Genomic DNA, 17,350 nt, shown 5'->3' with positions numbered 1-17,350 from the left:
GCCAGGGACGCCTCAACCAGCACAACGTGGTTCCGCAAACGCGATTTCGGATGAATTCTTTCAGCAGACAGCAGGTGGTGATCCAAGATCACGGCACCGAGCGCGAGCACAAAAACATGCACAAAGGCCTCCCACTTCCATAAAGCTGTCAGCTAACAAAGATCAGTTTATTTTGTGAGGGGCTGGTTTTGTTTCGTGCGCTGGAGAAACGAGTGTAATCAGAGAGACGTGAAAGGAGCCTCAGAGTGAAGTGACTGTGGATCTCTTCTCTATTGGCATGCCAGAATTTGTATAGATAGCAAAGAGGAACAGATTAAAACGGCAATTCTGGTAAAACTGACCTGGTGCAATTTCTGCATGGACAACTCCATGTGAAGTGCCATAAGCTCTGTGTTGTCCGCTACCTTATGAAGAGCCATGAGCTTCAGAGGAAGGCGCAAGGCAATGCTATCGTACGTACACATCAAGTAACCTCTCCAAAGTACTCTTCAGCTTTGGAAACCCCCAAGCACTGCAATAGATAGAGCACAGGGGGGGCCAGCCCACTGTTGACAGGTTTGCCTTCACCATGCCTGTGTTATTAAGCCTGGGATGGGCTGCCTCCCATCTAGCTGCAGGCAATTAAGGTGTTTGTGACAACCGCTGTGCTCCCGGCTACGGCTGTTTGCTCTCTGCACAACCCTAATCCCTTCCGTAAATAGCAAAAGCTGCTCCTAGGTCCAATCTGCAGAGGCAACAGCTCAACCTGGAGCCATTGCCCAGCCCACACTGCCCCTGATCAGGACACAGGAACTCTCACCATTCCCCTCTGACTGGGTCACAGCTGGGCCAGGGGGAGCAGAGCGCACCCTCCCCAGGCTCCTGGCACTGAGGTCCCAGCCTCCAGGCACACGCTGCCTCCACCCTCTGTGAGCCTTTTCAGCACGTATCCCAGAAAAAAAAAAGGGGAAAAAAAAGAGGAAAAAAGACTTGCTTTTTATTGTCAGGTTAGTTTTGTTCCCAGCTGAGAGCGTTGAAACATCTTGGCAAAGGGCGAGGAGAGCAGGAGCCAGAACAGTGAGGGGGTGGAAGAGCGGGGAGGGAAGGGCTAGGGGACATCAGTGGTTCTCACAGACCCTGGAACTGAAGCTATAATCTTTCAGAATTGTCCTTTGGCTCTTCAGGTCATGAAAACATTCAAAAATAAGCGATGTGTATGGAATGATTAGTGATGGCTTTTTACCTTCCCACATCCCACTAAACGCTGACCCAGCCACGTGAATTCCTCAGGTACCTGAGAACACCACACAAGCTCTTTACCTCCACTTTCCACATCATGGCCATTTCATTCCTGTTCAGTTTCTGAAGAGTTTTAAAACTTCGGGTCTTTGCTCTCTATCAATCAGCCCTTTAGCACCTATCATATAGGCAAAAAAAAAAAAAAATCTACAGAAGGAAAGTTGAGAGATGGAAAGGATGTACAAAGCTAAAAGGAAGGGAAAAGGAAAGCAGAGAAAGAAGAATGAAAATAGACAAGTGTCCTAGAAAGCAGACATGATTTCCCCACAAGTGTTACTTACTGATTATAACCCCCCCAGGGACAGTAAAAAACAACTCCGAGTACAGTTACTACAGAACCATCCCCTGGTAGCTCTCTGCACAAACCTTTGCTGAGCCCAGGGGTGCACGGCCCTAACCCAACACCCACACCACAAAAGGCACTGCTGTGGCTCCGGGGCACAGTGCTGGTATGCCTGTCTGTTGACCCAGATGGATAAAATCAACCCCTCTTCCCTCGGTGCAGATTGATCGTAAATGCACTTGGAGGAAGATCACAATAATGGAGGGTTTGGGATTTGATTTACAACACTCTGGGGATTTCAACCCTTACATCCAATAGCAATTCCTCCTTCGCCCTCCCGGAAATAAAGTTCTACCTACAGGTAGTTCTGCAAGAGTTTGGTGGAGTTTTATGTCAGTTTTGTTAAAAGCTGACAGGCTCACATTCACGTGGTTTTTTTTGAATTTAAACTTCAAGCAATCATTTTAAGGATGCTCTTTTTCAATTGGCTCAACTTTAGCCTAACTGAGCTGACCTTCCACTAAAATAGCTGCCTGCACACAGACAGGCACACATCTAACCATTTAAAGGCATGTTTCCTCCAACTTCCTGGAGCAAGCTTGCACTGATTATCTAATCTTCTCCTTCCTTTTCCTTGATATGTAAAGCAAGGGAAGAGTAAGTTATCTTCCAATATACACTATCATTCCAGGCCACCAAAAACTGTTCTGTAAAAGAAAACAGCTGGCTTTCTTGCCTTTTTTTTTTTAATTCATTTAAGTACTTTTTTTTTTTTTTTTTTTTTTTTCTTTTTTTAATAGATAAGTTCAAACCTCACTTTTATAGGAAAAGAAAATAGAAGATTACAGTCTCATCTTATTGCACTACCCCGGAAGCACTCACTCACCCCAACACAGCCATTTCTCCTAGCACTATACAGCAGAGCTACGCTGGTTTGCCAGCCTGAAATGTACCCACTGGCTTTCAGGTTTTAATACTGATTTACTGCTCTTGAAATCTACGTTATTCCCTCTTAATTAAAAAAAAAAAAAAAAAAAAAAAAACAAAACCAACAACACTAAAAAAGTGAAATGTTACTGGCAATTAAGGCATCCTACCAAATGCTTTCAATCAATTCACACTCTCTGGGGTTGATTAGGAAGAGAAATGTGCTTCATGAGACCCCATCAAGGCCTCAACATCTGTTTCCATTCCACATTAGAAATGAAACTACCTCTGAACATTAAAGGGAAGAGGGGGGGCTGAGGATGAAGGAGAAAGGTCACCAAGATGGATGCTTTCTAAGCAGAAAAGCCAGCAGGCAAATGAAAGGCCAGGCTCACATTTTCACTCTAGACCGGTCCTTTAGCATCTGCCCTGGCAGTGTTCTTCCCAGCTCTGCAATCCCCTGAATGAATATTTTCCATTTGGCATTCATTGTCAATGTTCTTGGGAGAGAGATTTCTGCAAGGCGACCAGCTTTCAACAAATCAGTATGAAAGCACAGCCTAGAACGTGCTCCATCCAGTCACACACACTAATCCAACAGGCACCCGGCACGGTGGAAGCGTCCCCATACGAGTGAGATTACTTCACTGTTCAGCGAAGAGGGTTAGGTTTCTTCTTCCGAACCAGAATTGAAATGAACCACAGCTAAGACACAGTGCTCTGCAGATGTGTCACGTATGTTTAATCCGAGCTAACTGCGTTCAGCTTTGCAGCGGATTAGCAAACCGATCACACTCGCACCAGTGTGGATTCCCACACTGGGAGGTAGTGATAGTGGGGAAGAAGAGCAGTATTGGCTGGGCTGGGAGTGGCCTGCATCTGCAGTGGCTATAATGCAGCACAGTGCTGGTTTGCTACCTGTCCCAACTGCTAACCAGCAGCTGGTATGTTCCACTCAGGAATAAGTGCTGCATAACACAGGAATGTCTATAGGGAAGAAAATCTCACAGTAGCTCTCCGGCAGGAAGTCAGGGCAATCCTGCAGTCAGATAGCAGCTTTGTTTTGAGGAAGATGGCAGCTCTCCACGTGATGCTGCAAACCAGCATCTTTCTCCCCAGACCTGATCAGGGACCTGGGCTGGACGGAGCGGCAGCCATTCCCACTCATCCACAGCCTTGCTCTGTGGAAGGGCTGTCTCCCAGTATCCGCAAGCACATCACCAAACCACACTGCATAAAGGGTTATTCCTGAAGCTTCGGAAATTAGACTTCATTCCTGAAAAGTTAAACTCTTAAGAAGCTCATTCAGCCTCTTTTAAAGATTTGTATCTACATTGGTCAGAGGAATTTTTCAAAGCCCTTACTACGTGACATACCTATCTGCAATACTCTTCCAGATCTCTCTCTAATACCTGGTGCTCTTCTAGGAAGGGTTTTGAAGATGGCTTCTGGCATACAGCTTCCCCCTCAGTGGCAGCAGATGTGTGATGGTGCTGCTCTAAGCTGGCTTAGCTAGAGGATGGACAACCAGGGAGAAAATTTAAACCTCAAAGCTCAGCCAGTCATCTCCATCGGTATCACACAAGCCCCTTCTGTCCCCCCATTCTCACCAGCCAGTGCTAGCCCTCCACTCCTGCCTGCCCAATTCCAGCTCCTCCCAGAAAAGCTGCCAATTGAGGAGGAGGAAGGGAGAAAAATGCAGGGAAGGCGAGCACATCTGGAATCAATTGGGAAAGCTCTGAATGCCTCGGAAAGAACTGCAGAGCTGGCAGAAAGCAGAGCAAGAAGTCGCGCTTTCAGACGTGACTACGGAGCAAAGGTGGAGGACGAGACGTATGCAGCATACTGAAACAATACCAGAGCTCCTCCTGAGGTTTTCTATTTGTTTTTTTTTTTTCCTCCCCTCCTTTTATGCAGGCAACTAAATCTCCCAGCCCTGTCACTGCCGCCGGCCCATTGCGGGGACGGCCACAATTCAGCGCTGAACAGACGGGCTCTGATGCACACAGCTCCAGCCAAGGCAAACGAGACTCATCTGTGACTCAAGTGCCAGGGTAACAAAGCAACAATATTATAATCAATCTGCTGTCGGGGTGCGGTGGGGAGGAAATCTGTGACTTGGCATATGCTCCAGAACAGAAATTTGACAGTTTAAAAACGCAGATTCCTTCCCACAATAACTTTCCATTCCAGTAACACGTTCTATCTTCTGTTACTTATTTGTTCCAAGATGAGTTTTCCATTTTCAAGGAAGGTTCCTTTATGTATCCTGGAAAGCAGGGATGCTGGAAAGGAACAGGGGGGTCACTAAGAAACAACTCACCAGAGCAACAGCCTGGTGAAAGGCACGAGTAACATCATTTGAGCATGTTACCACCAAGTAGGAAATGGGAGCAGTATCACTTTAGCAAGTGGCCCTGGGCAGGGTAAGAAATGGGGTACACACTTCCATATGCACATTTTTAAAAAGGGAATTAAAAAAAAATTAAACAGGAAAAAGCTACAAAAGTGACCACAAACCCAAACCAAAACGTGGCGATACGCTGGAAAAACTTGAAAGCCCCAATCTATTTTTCTTACTGTTAAAAAAAAAATTAAGTGCCAACTGATCATTTGGTGAAAGTATATTAATGGTTATGGGAAAAAAAAAAACAACAACAAAAACCAAACAATGGGCAATGGGCACTAATAGTATTTAATCTAATGAGCAAAGGCATCAAGAAAACCAATAGCTGGAGCTAATAAATTCAGCTCTGGTAAAACACACCATTTTATTCTGCTTACTGATTTTCTAAGTGGCAGTCATGAAGTTGGCCGCTGAGAAGAATTCAGTCCTCTCCTCGTGCCTTGCTGCTGAGAGCGCTCCCTGATTCAAAGCAGAGGCATCAGGGTGAGGCATAAGGGCCTACAGGGCAGACGTGGCCAGAAGACTACGTAAAGGATGATCCGTAGGACCACGCTCTGGAAAGCTAGGAAGAGTTGGTGGAAATCAATGTGCAAAGGAAAGCAGGTGAGACTGAGCGGCAGGCACGTTTATCAGTACAACGGCTCAGTCTCTCTGAGAGGAACAAGCTGCCGAGAAGCACGGCTGCAGCTCTGTGTACCAGCTGCTGTGATAAACTATCCACCAGCCTCGGAAGAAGTGACTCCGCTTCCTTCCCTGGCTGCTGCGAGATCCAGCCGTGTCACGGCCAGAAGTTAGCCTGAACAATAGCCTTCTGTTCAACCACAAACCCAGGCAGCCCGCCTTGGATCAGCCCAAGCAGGACGCCCACTGCAGGAGGAGGCTGCAGCATATGGCCGGGGCGGGCAGCGGGGGACCATTCTTCCTGCACAGCCCGCGGATACGCCACATTAACTGCGGTTGGAACGCACCTGAAAGCTGCTTTATCCCAGAACAAGAGGTGCTGCCGACACGTAACATATTATTGCCAAAACCTGCTTTGCTTATGCTTCACTTCCAGAATGTCCCAATGTAAGCTAGCATAATAGGTGTTTATTTACATGCCGCGCATGGCAGGTATCTCAGGAAAGACGACCCCTCTGCTTCTAAGCCCTTACAAAGCCTCCTTCCCCTCCAGGCCTTCCAGCTAAGGTGTGTTTACCGAATTCCTGTTGCAGCCAGCAACCAGCTCAGGCTTCTCCTGCGCATGGCCCTCCTGCGCCTCACCAGCGTGGCAACGCCTTGAGCATTCAGTTTAACAGCAGAAAGGCAACGAATATTCTGAATAAACTAAATCGTTTCTTACTGGCAGCCACACTTTTAAGCTGCTATATATTACTGAAGCTGAATCGATAGACTTAAAAGTTCAATTGATAGACAGCTTCTCATTTTGATGCCATGCCCGCCAGCACCCGCAGCTCCATTAGTGTGTCACTATGCACATTCCCATGACATTCACCCCTTGGTGGCTCTCAGCAACCTCCACCTCTATAGTAGTGTCTACCAGCTTGCTTCTACCTCCAGAAGAGCAGAAAAGAGACTACAGAGGACCAAAATCCATCCTGCCAGCCAGCCCCCTCCTACCCACATCACCAGGATGCAGAAAGCCTCAGGATGTGGGCTTGGAGAAGAGCACCAGCATCTGGCAGCCAGGAGCAGCACCCTGCACCCAAACCAAGGAGCAAGCCTTTGGCACAAAGAGAAAACAGCAGAGACGCACACCTGGCTGCTTCTGTCAATCTGTGGCAGAGGGGGAATGCCCAGTATTCTTTTTTTTTTTTTAATATATATATTTTTAATCATATTACTGAGAGGAAATGCCGAGGACTGCTGCAGTCCCTGTCCCTTGGGGCTCTGCTGCTGCCATCCGGCTGTGCTGCCTTTGCAGCGATGAATATTTAAACAGGGCAATAAATATTTCAGAGCACATCCATCCCGATGAGAAGTCTATTAGAATAAGAGAGAGGACACAAACATGCAGGGCCATGGCCGCTCCCTGCTCTGCCCCGACCACATCCCCTCTCTCCAGCCCTCGAAAGGCACCTGAACACCTCAAATATTCATGAGCACAGCTCCCATTACTGTCCAAACACACTAAATAACACAAAAAGGTAAAAAGGTGCTCCACTTTCCAGCAAGGTGTGCTTCCACTTCTCCTGGGGCCATTGGCTCTGGGGTGCAGTGATCACACGCTGGGAGAATCTGCTTTATGCCCCCATAGTACACCTCGAGAGTGCAACAAAAACCAAAAACCACTAAACCTAAAATCTCAGTGCCTGGTGGAGCAAAGAAGTGTGAAAGCCCGCATCTTTCCCCCACAGCTCCTCTCCTACATTTAAGTGGTGCAGTCACGCTGGTGTTTCTCAGTCGCGAGCAGCTCTGCTTGGCTGTCTGCAGGATGCTAGCAGATGCACAGAACTTTGCCATCACTGGAATGAAGAAAATTGGCTAGAAAACAGGTTTAGGACACAGAAGAAAATGCTTTCATTTAATCAGTTGTCATCTGCATGTCATTCAAGTTAAGGGGGGCTATTTTGACTAGCACAGTGCTAGAAGCTTGGTTCTTCTTTTTTTTTTTTTTTTTTTTTTTTTTTTTTAAATCATGTCCATAAAGAAACCTTAAGAAAAAAGTTCAGGGAGAAACACAAGTTTCGAAGGAAATCAAAATCCCATATAAGACACTTGAGGCTCTGATATTATGCAAGATTCCAAACAAAACCAAAGGCCATGCTCAAAACTGGACTCCCATGCTAGCCACCAGAGCTTCCCTTCCCAGATCCACAAGGCATACAATACTGAATGATCACATAACAGATAGGGAAGCATCAGAAAGATTAATTAAGCCTGCCTTGTACAAAGGTTGGATATTAGGAAAAACTTCTTCCCAGGAAGAACGGTGCTGCAGTGGCACAGGCTGCCCAGAGAGGTGGTGCAGTCACCATCCCTGGAGGTGTTCCAGAACCGTGTGGATGTGGCACTGAGGGATGTGGTCAGTGGGCATGGTGGGGATGGCTGATGGTTGGACTGGGTGATCTTACAGGTCTTCTCCAACTTTAATCACTCTGTGAAGGGGAAGCCAAGAAGACACACTCACAAGGGACAGCCAAAGGGTTTACCTAAGTAAGGGACAAGACTGGTCTCCCACAGCCCAGAAGTGACCTGCACTGGGCCCTCTCCTTTCTAGGGACGTGCTTCCATTGCTTTGAAGGTCACTGTTGGGTTTTAACTGCACACAGAAACAGCCTTGATGGATATCATTAAGCTTTCCACTGTGCTGCAGAGCGTCACGATACTTCCATGTGGGCTTTTCCCCTTGACCAAGGCAGCACCCAACAGCTGTGCAAGGCTGCTCAGGAAAGCCAGCTTCGTATTCATGAAATTCTTCTCACTGCCCTACACTCCTGCAGAAACTGGCTTCAAAATGAAGTACTGAGCTGTCAAATGGCAAAACTCTGCAGATAGTATTTCAAGGAGCAGTCAGATCAATCAATTGCTACCTCCCTCCACGCCTTCTGGATCACAGCTCCTGGAATACCAGCAGCAGCACCACCAAAAAGATGCTGTTTATATTAAAAATATAAAATAGCAATCACAGCAGTGTAGTCCAGAGAGTGACAACAATCCCGCTGCTTCGCCAGCAGTCAGTGCCAGGATTTTACAATTCTGCTCCCAGTCACCACCACAACTGGCCTCTGTATCACTGAAAATGAAAAAGGATCCAGTAAGAAGCCAGACCCAGCCTGGCCCTGAAAAAACACCTCATGCTTTTCTATCCTATTAAGGGACCTCACGCACAATGTAAGCAAAATACACTGGAAGCTAAGCAATTACCTCACTGAGTAGTTTGGAGCAGGAGCCACCATTTTGCAGCAGACATCAAAATAATGAGAGCTCCTCTGCTGACAGTGCAGCTGTGGATTACTCCCGTGATGGGCCGTGTACCAGCACCAGCACACTAAGGTGGAAAGAAGGCATCCAACCCAGGCAAGAAAGAAAAGATAAAGTTCACTAAAATACAAAAAGAAAAACGTGAGGAAGGAAAACAACATTTAATCCCATAGCTCCCAAGGACCTCTCATGACTCAGAAAATAAATGTAAACAGATGAAGAATTTAATTTGGATCATATCAGCCCTAATGGCACGCAAATGGCAGAGCAGGCACCCTGGGGAGAGGGAGGGAGAGATTTGCCATAGATCAGGTTACTATCACTGACAGCTGACCTAAAACATCACAAGATCTCAGCAGGCTCTGCCAACAACTTTCAAAGGTGCAACCTCCTTCTTTAAGAGATGAGATGTGAAACACTTAATTTCGTAACTGAGAGCAAGGAGGAAGGAGATCCTGGAGCATGAGTGCGTAACTGCTCAAGATGATGATCCTCTTTGCTTCAGAAGGAGGACAATTAACTGAAAGCAAGAAATAAGCTAAAGCAAACCATTTCTTTCAAGATGTAAAAGTTTTAAGCCAAAGCAACGAGAACATCAGGAACTGGAATTGTTCTTGCTGGTATGAAAGCACTGCGTGGCACAGGGGCAGGCAGTTGCTATGCCCCACAAACACGTGCCTTCGAAACAGAGCGACCGAACACACTCGTTCCTCGGGAAGCTGGAGACTCAGCTGGCTGGACGGACTCCACACAGTCATTCCCCCAGCTGGGCCAGCACAGCCCATGGACATGCTCCATCACTGTCAAACTTCAGAAACATTCTTCAGTTTCTCCAGAACAACCTTCAGCACTTAGTTTTAACTTTATCTTGTCTGAGCTTCTCTGTTTTGCTGGAAGTGACAGGGTAGGCAATGCTGACAACTTGCAGGCCTAGCCAGGTGCCGAACAGATCACTGCTCCAATTCACACTGCTGTTCTGCAAGATCCTCTCCAGCTCCATGTAACCATGCTCAAAAAGCTCATTTGTCTGCTACTAAAGCTGCAGTGAGAGCTGATGTTCAAAAGTGGCCAATGACAGTGTCATTAATACCTATAGCAGCCAGCGTATTGTTTCATAAAGTCCTTTGCTTTCCTGCATCTTCGAAACACACTAGGAGATTAAACAGGCAGGCCAGTACACATGAAAAAACTCCTTCTAATCCAGGAATTAAACAACAGTGTTTATTCAAGAGAGCAATACTCCAAAAATCATTTAAGATGAACATGTGATGACAACCTATCAGTGTCAGCACTTTCCCTAGCACGCCTAAGATGCAAAGCCTTTCCAGAACCCCAGAATTCCCTACCACAGTGTAACCAGGACTACTTTCACATCACGGCCGTGATCCATTTTTGGTGACCGCAGAGGGAACAGTATCAGCAACTGCACTGCTCTGCGTTCTGCTTCTGCTGGAATCACTGCAGGAACCAATGGACTCAGGAAGGTGGATCAGATGCAGTTAAGGGCAACTCCTAAACCACTTCTGCTGCACGGCTGCAGGCAGCCCAGCCACACGCTCACACTTTGGCAGCGTGAGCCAGGAGGCCCAGCATGCTCTGCATGTCAATCACAGGAGGTTCCTTTCTGCCACCGACTTACTTTCTCCAAGTCTGAGGTCAGACAGCATCTCAGAACAACTGTATGGCAAGGCACTGAGTCTCACAGCCAACCTAGAGCCCTACTGCACTTCAGAAAACACTCCACCCCTTGATAACCTACGTAGAAGAGTGAATTTTATCTCCCTTCATGCTCCTTCAAGATATTAAGAAATTACTATTAGCCAGCTCCAGCTGTCCTTCCCCTCCACGTGACACATCAAGCAGCTCAGAGCTTCAGTGTCTCTCTCTGGCTTTCTGGTTGTGCTTTATGCAGCAGACAGGCCTCATGGCTTCTATCTGATGGAATGGGAATGGGCCTGGCAAGCATTCTCCCCAGCGAGCCAGAGCCCGCAGCCCCCAGCACAGCTCTCTCCTTGCTTCTGTACCACACTCACTGTAACTCCCGCAGATCGTTGTCAGAACTAATTAAGAGGATTGCTAACAGCAAAAAAGGAAAAAAAAAAAAAAAAAGTCCTGAGAAATCACATTTGAGCCAAAAGCTGGGGGACAGTTACACTACTGCCTCTGCTGCCTCCTCACAGAGGGCTGATTTTTGGGGGCCCCTCATTGTGGCCAAAGCTGCTATCAGTCTGCCTAAAGCTACAGTTTCAGAGTTGATGGAAAACACAGCTCAGAGATCCTTAATCTGATGTAACATGATTTATTTAAGTTTGTCTCTCACTTTCTGACAGTGCATCAAGACATCAGCAGCAATGTTTTTTTTTTTCCCCACCTAAGTTCCCACCAGTTAACTTCTTCTCACATCCCTTCCAGTACATTAACCAACAACTTTGAAGACTTATAGAGTCCCTCCAAAAATTACTTCTTACGATGCAGGCTGACAGAAAGCCTTGGCTGACCCGAACTCTTTGTGCCACCAAGGCCTGCAGCCCCCTTGACCGCATTCTGCATCACAGTCATGCTGGTACCGACACTCTTGGGGACAGTGATCCAGCTGAGAACCATTCCTAGCACAACCAAATGAGAAAGTAAATTAATAGCGGTCCAGGAGCAGCACTGCCACATGGCAATGAGCCATGGGGAGCATAGACACAGCCACGTTCAGTCAAGTGTAAGATTGAACTAATCGTGAAACGGCATTTTTTGGAATTCCCAAAGATGGCACCCCATGGTAAGCACAGCACCAAGCACAGATTACTCTTCAGACACTTCATCAACTGCTTTTACCACATACTCATTCAGAGCCTGGTCCAGAGCTCCCAGTCACCCGGAGCAGAGAAGCACACCAGGCTCAGCCCAAAGCCTCTGGCATTCCCATTTCCCTGCACACCATGTCCTTTCAGCTCCATTGCAAAGGTCTAAGCCCACCCAACCCCTCCACCAAAACACAAGCCTCAAAGACAAATGTATCTAAGAGGGATTCCTAGAAATACCTTTTCTCCCTTTTGTGCTGCTTTAAGACAGCAAAGAGCTTCATCCTACAATGAGGTGAGATGCAGATCTGAGAGTGGTTTTGCATACCAATTCTGTAACCAAATTTAACAGTTTCATCATGCACACAAAGAAAGGCAAGGGAAACAGTTAGAGCAAACTAATGTGTACAAGATATTTGAACACTGAGCAAAGCTGCCGTACCACAACGCCTTACAGCCCAACCAACAGCTGCAAATAGCCTGATTTACTAATTTCACCAAATTTCCATGCTTCTCCTCTATCTCCTGATTCAGGCTGGAAGGATCCTCCACAGGATAGCACAGATTTAGAACTCTTCCTATTGAAATTCTGAAGTCCTTTCCCCCTGCTGCCCTATTTATCTAAATTATATTTTTCAGAGCTGGAAAGGACACAAGTTGGAAAACAAAAGCCTTTCTTATTTCTGCTCCCTAATATTCCTGAGTCCTCTGCATAATCATTCAGTTTTGATAACCCCCTTTTATACGCCATACTGAACAATAGCAAAAATAAGAAAGGCTACAAAGAACAACAAATCAAATTAAGGGTTTTGCTATTCATTGAGGGTACATGAAACAAAGGAGGACTAGCACTATCCAAGAAATCAGACCTCCTCTCCAAGGCATTTTTAAATTGCTCTCTAAGTAATTTGAAGCAGATTTTGCTAGTAGGACTGGAGGGAGAATGCAGGCTTCGTATAAAGGGCCTCAGCAAGACCCGATAGGTGAATGATGGTCTCTGCACCATATTGGGCAAACTCTGATTATCTAAATCTTAGTTAATCAAAAGCAGTTATGTGAAAGTCAAAAATGCCCTCCAAGTCAGAAAGCTCAGTGAGATCAGGACTAACAAAGCACGTAGAAAGCCTGAACTCCCCAGGACCATGAGTGCAGACTGAATTTTAAGCAGGATAACAGGAGGAGAGGGTTTTAACAGTATCCCAGCCTCCCAACCCAAGGGCAGGCTTCAGAGCCTGCTAAAAGATTACCTTTGCAATTACTCGGACATTTTTGGTGTCTCCTTGCACCCTCAGATTACAGAATACTCAGACTGCAGTTCCACTTTGGCATTTACAAACTGACGACTCTGGGAGAAAGTCTCCATTACAGGCAGAGCTGGTAGTGCCACCTATTATTAAGGCTGCTGATACTTCCCATTGCAAGACCCTGCTTTCAGTTCTTCACAGCTCTGAAAAAACATCCAAACTCTTACTCAGGCTATCTGCATTTCTATTTCATCTCTATATATATGAGGATCACTAACATTTGGTTTTGCTTATCTCTTATATTCTATTAAGCTCGTTGCTAGCAAAGCTGCACACAATGGTCCAAAAAAAAAAAAAAAAAAAAAAAAAAAGCAGCTAAAATTATAAAAAAAATCCAGCAACCACAGTCTGTAGCAAAGGGAAGAACAAATCTGCTCTTTGCATTTATCATGGAAAGAACAAACGTGGACAAAGTTCAATATGAAATATTAGGAAAGATTTAGTAACGCATGGAAAACAAAGGACTTGGACTGTCAGGGCAGGCAACAGCACCACAAATGTTTTAAGGCAGGCTGCTCAAGCCCTCCACAGCAACGGTTTATGTGCCATCAGTTCTATCAGGAAATAGGAACGCTCCTGAGGACTACTGGCAGTGCCACTCACGTCTCATTTTCTGTGATTTCATGCTCTAGTTCAGGCCTCATCCACAGCTTACAGGAGACACAGGCCATGCCAGATGTCTGGAGACCAGCAACAGCAGAAGGATGACCCGTCTCCTGCACTTTCAACTATCCCCTTTGTAGGGATCACGTAGCATCGCACAGCAGTTACCCACTCCAAATACAAACAAATAATGATCTAGAGATATAGAAGAAGGAAAGCAAGTTGGGACTAGGAGCCTGAGAGCCAAGAGGACATACAGTTACATGGGAAGAAGGAGATAAGTTTGACTGCAATAGGAGCAGGAAAGGATGGACTTGGACGGGACAAGCTATTGACTGGAGCTCATGCAGAATCAGTGAAAAGATCCATCTCACCTCAGCCATTCATGCCAGGGTCACATAAGGATGGAAGAGAAAACATGCCTATTTGTGCATGCCTAACATTGCGAAAAGTCACCATTCCTCTGCTGTCAGCAAATCTATAAAACCAACTGGCAAACACACATCAAGCCGGTCTGTACAGAAAACGACAGCTAATTACACATTCAGGGTAAGTGGCAGAGGTCTGTGGGATGCATCTGGAACGGCCAACCCTGCTACTGATACTGGCAGAGGTCATCGCGGTGCCACATGGACTGGAGCTGGGGGGATGGGAGGAAGGCTGTCTGGTTTTTCTTTCCCTTTTTTTTTGTGGAAAAAAATAGCAGGCACTCATGTGATTAAAGACCATCAGAAATAGGCACAGAAATACAGAGAGCAAACAAAGGTTTCCTTCCCAACTTAAAATATGGAAATGCCCTAGAACTGAAGTGCCTTCCCATTACCATCTCGATACTCTCAATTCAGTTAATGAATAATGTTGCTGAATCGTATCAACAGACAGTTTTGCAAAGCAATATAAATAAATCCATCAGATATTTTAAACAAATCACGCTGCTGAACAGACCCTGCGTTTGTCCTATTTTCTCTTCTATATGCAAAGCACACTACTTTTACACGGCTTTCATTTGATCATTAATTGCTCTCGCTTCTGGGAACCCTACAAAAGCAGCCTATCCACTGCAAAAACCATCCCACATGGCACAGCATCACAAAGCACTCCGTAGCAGCAAACTAAAATGCATTTGGGAGGAACGTTAACATCTTTCTACTCAGATTCCAGGAAGAAGAGGATCTGACTACATCCCTTCGAGTATTATTCAAGACCACACTGAGGCAAAATAACCACTTCCTCGCGAGTATTTAGAGGAATGCCCTTTAGTGAATCCTGTGACTTTGCAGCTAGGAGGGAAATAGGTCAGGCATTCTACCTGAAGCAGTTAATAAGCCCAGAACCAGAAAATAAAGAAAAACAAACAATAAAAAAAGATCACCTCTCCCCCCAACCCTCTTTGCACTGGTAATGGAGGGAATATTATAGTAAAATGATGGTCAATACTAATTAAATGCACCGCAGCCATCATAAATGAACAACTTGCAGTGAAAGGCATTAGCGATATTAAGGGCTCCTTCCTTCTCAGCCTCCAACTGAGGATATTTTGGGTAGCTCGCTACAACCTTCTGCACTAATCTAGATACTTCACAAATTATCAGTTCCTAAGATAGCAGTAAAACAGCATTTCAAATTACGTAGCTCTTCATCTGAGTAGGAAGGCATGCACTGAGGCAAACCCATGCCCCCTCCTGTCCCAGCTCCCAGGTATGTGGGATCAGCTTCCCATCCACTTGCAGAAGATACGCGCTGTGGAGCAGCGAGGTTTTTTCTAAGACGAGGACTGAAGGAAATGGCACTGCCGTATCAGGTTCCCTTTGCACTGCCATCCCTCCTAGGCAATGCTACATGCAACTTCTGCCATCCCGAGGCTGCCCTGTGAGTTTGCTTTTACTCCGGCACATCTGAAAGCGCTCAGGAAAGGTGACAAAGGGAAAAAACCCTTAAGAATAAGCCTTTCTTCACCAGCAGTTAAATTCCTACTTATCCCAACAGTTATAGACACAATCCATAGGCCCACATCAAACAAACAAGTCCTTACATCAGGGCAAGCGAGCTGCAGGTCCATCCTTCAATCTCCGGGGGAGATTCTCCTGGAAAAGGGCCTGGCCAGGACTCCTCTCACACAAACCTCTGCTGCTGACATGGTGCCCGCAGCGCTAAACCGAGGTCCTACGACAAACAGCAGAAGGGAGGCAAGAACTAGGGGGTACACAGAGGCAGAAAGTCAGGTAACGCATAAACAAGCACCGCGTTCAGAATGGCAATGAAAGAAAAAGAGCATGAGGCCGTGGGATACAAGAAGAGCAATCCCCTTCAGACAGCTCATGCAGGGGGGACACCAAACCAAGGAGCAAATAGCAAATAAGCTGAGGGAGAGGGGGCTGCCATCCTCCAAGCAAGGAAAAGGGCTGGGGAATAGCGGTAGCTCCCAAGAGAATCCCTCAATGCGTGGAAAAAGCTCTTTCTTCACCACCACCCCCCTTTTTTTGAGGGAAGGGTGGGGAAAGGGGGAAGGAGGAGATGCTGGAGCATCCAGCTTGCCAGAGGGAAGGAGATCCCAAAGAAGCGATACGGGGACAGCAGGAGAGGCTGTCCTGGCACTCGGGCTCCCCTGCAGACAGTTCAAACAAAGGAGGATGATCTCCTACAACAGGATGCTTCGCACATTTGCGAGGTGGCTGTCATGATGGGCATCGTCTCTGGTCCCCAAATCCACCCCCACTGCCTGAGCCCAGAGCGAGCACAGACCACTGTCATGGGAGGTGGGGAGACAGGGGAAAAGAACAAGGCAGAGTAAAGAAAAGGAGATAGAGAGGCCTTTAATGAGTCAGCTGCTGCTCCGATTTAAATAAGATCTCCATTTATGGAGCTCTGTCATTTTTTGTTAGGTTTTTTTTTTTTTTTTTTTTTTTTAAATCATTGGCTGAACGAGCAACTTCGGGCCGTGCAAGGTTGTCTCTAGCTGCACATGGGGTCTGGGAGGGAAAGGGTTATGGAAGGGGGAAGGGGGAAGGGATGAAAACCTCTGGAAAAAATGAGACTGCTCGCTGGTTCGTTTTAACAAGGACATAAATTAGTCTCAAAGCCACAAACGCCATCACCTCCCTGAGCCCTGGGCAGAGCACAGCGAGCGAAACACGTGCCAAGATAAACGGCTCTGGCTGGAGCCGCTGAGGGGTGCTGGGGGACGGGAGGGGGCACGCCGGCAGCAAAGGCACCTCGGATGGTGCCGCAAAATGGAGCCCGGTGATCCCACAACCTCACAAAAGGGGACCTTCAGATGTTCCTGCCTACACCCACATCAAAAGGCAGCCACTCGAGGCGGAGAAGGAGGGAAACCGGGGTGCTGCAGGCTGGAAATAGCAGCTTTCCCTGCTCTGGCTTTAATTACGGCGAGTAGCCCTTCCTCCTCCTCCTCCTCTTCCCAGCTTGGAAGAAGGCCCGCGTGCAGGCAGCAGCCCAGGTGAAAGCTCCATCGCGGCAGCAGGGAGGGGAGCAGACAATGGCGGGGTGATTCATTACAAAGGCACACGGCCCTGCGCTCAGCGCTGCCACATGGGCTGTGGGACTCCCGACAGAGGCAGAGCTCCCCTCCCGCCCCCTGAGATGCTCAACACCTTCCCCCTCTCCCAGCTCTGATGGGAAACAGATTCGGAGGAAAACGCCAGCACGGCACTGGGCTGTCCAAGAAAGGGAGGGCTTTGTGCTCCACGCAAGCCAGCAGCCTCGCCATGCACCACAAGGAGAAAAAGCCCTTAAATGTGGAATTCCCATCCACCCAAGAGTTTCTCTTTCATCTGCAATTAGCACATGTTGTACTGGGCTCCGTTTAACACTC

The 17,350-nt window shown here is 47.0% G+C and overlaps 1 protein-coding gene across 6 annotated transcripts in view; it reads right to left on the bottom strand.

Annotated features, from left to right (window-relative positions):
- RBFOX2 (RNA binding fox-1 homolog 2) overlaps window positions 1-17,350 on the bottom strand; it is a 75,285-nt gene that overhangs the window by 55,823 nt on the left and 2,112 nt on the right. For 2 of the 6 annotated variants that reach the window (XM_042838097.1, XM_042838098.1), the window contains exon 1: window positions 15,551-17,112. The exons of 1 other annotated variant lie outside the window; for it this stretch is intronic. In XM_042838097.1, the coding sequence (XP_042694031.1) occupies window positions 15,551-15,577 (27 nt within the window). In that variant the 5' untranslated portion in view covers window positions 15,578-17,112. Of the gene's footprint in view, window positions 1-15,550; window positions 17,125-17,350 lie in introns of those variants that run through there. 3 more of the 6 variants (XM_042838099.1, XM_042838096.1, XM_042838094.1) reach the window with 3 other exon arrangements.

This window comes from Centrocercus urophasianus, unplaced genomic scaffold (genome assembly GCF_019232065.1).
Source record: "Centrocercus urophasianus isolate 14NV4802_14NV808 unplaced genomic scaffold, USGS_Curo_1.0 seq_73, whole genome shotgun sequence".
Taxonomy (NCBI): Eukaryota; Metazoa; Chordata; class Aves; order Galliformes; family Phasianidae; genus Centrocercus; species Centrocercus urophasianus.
This window is presented reverse-complemented; position numbering and strand designations above follow the sequence as displayed.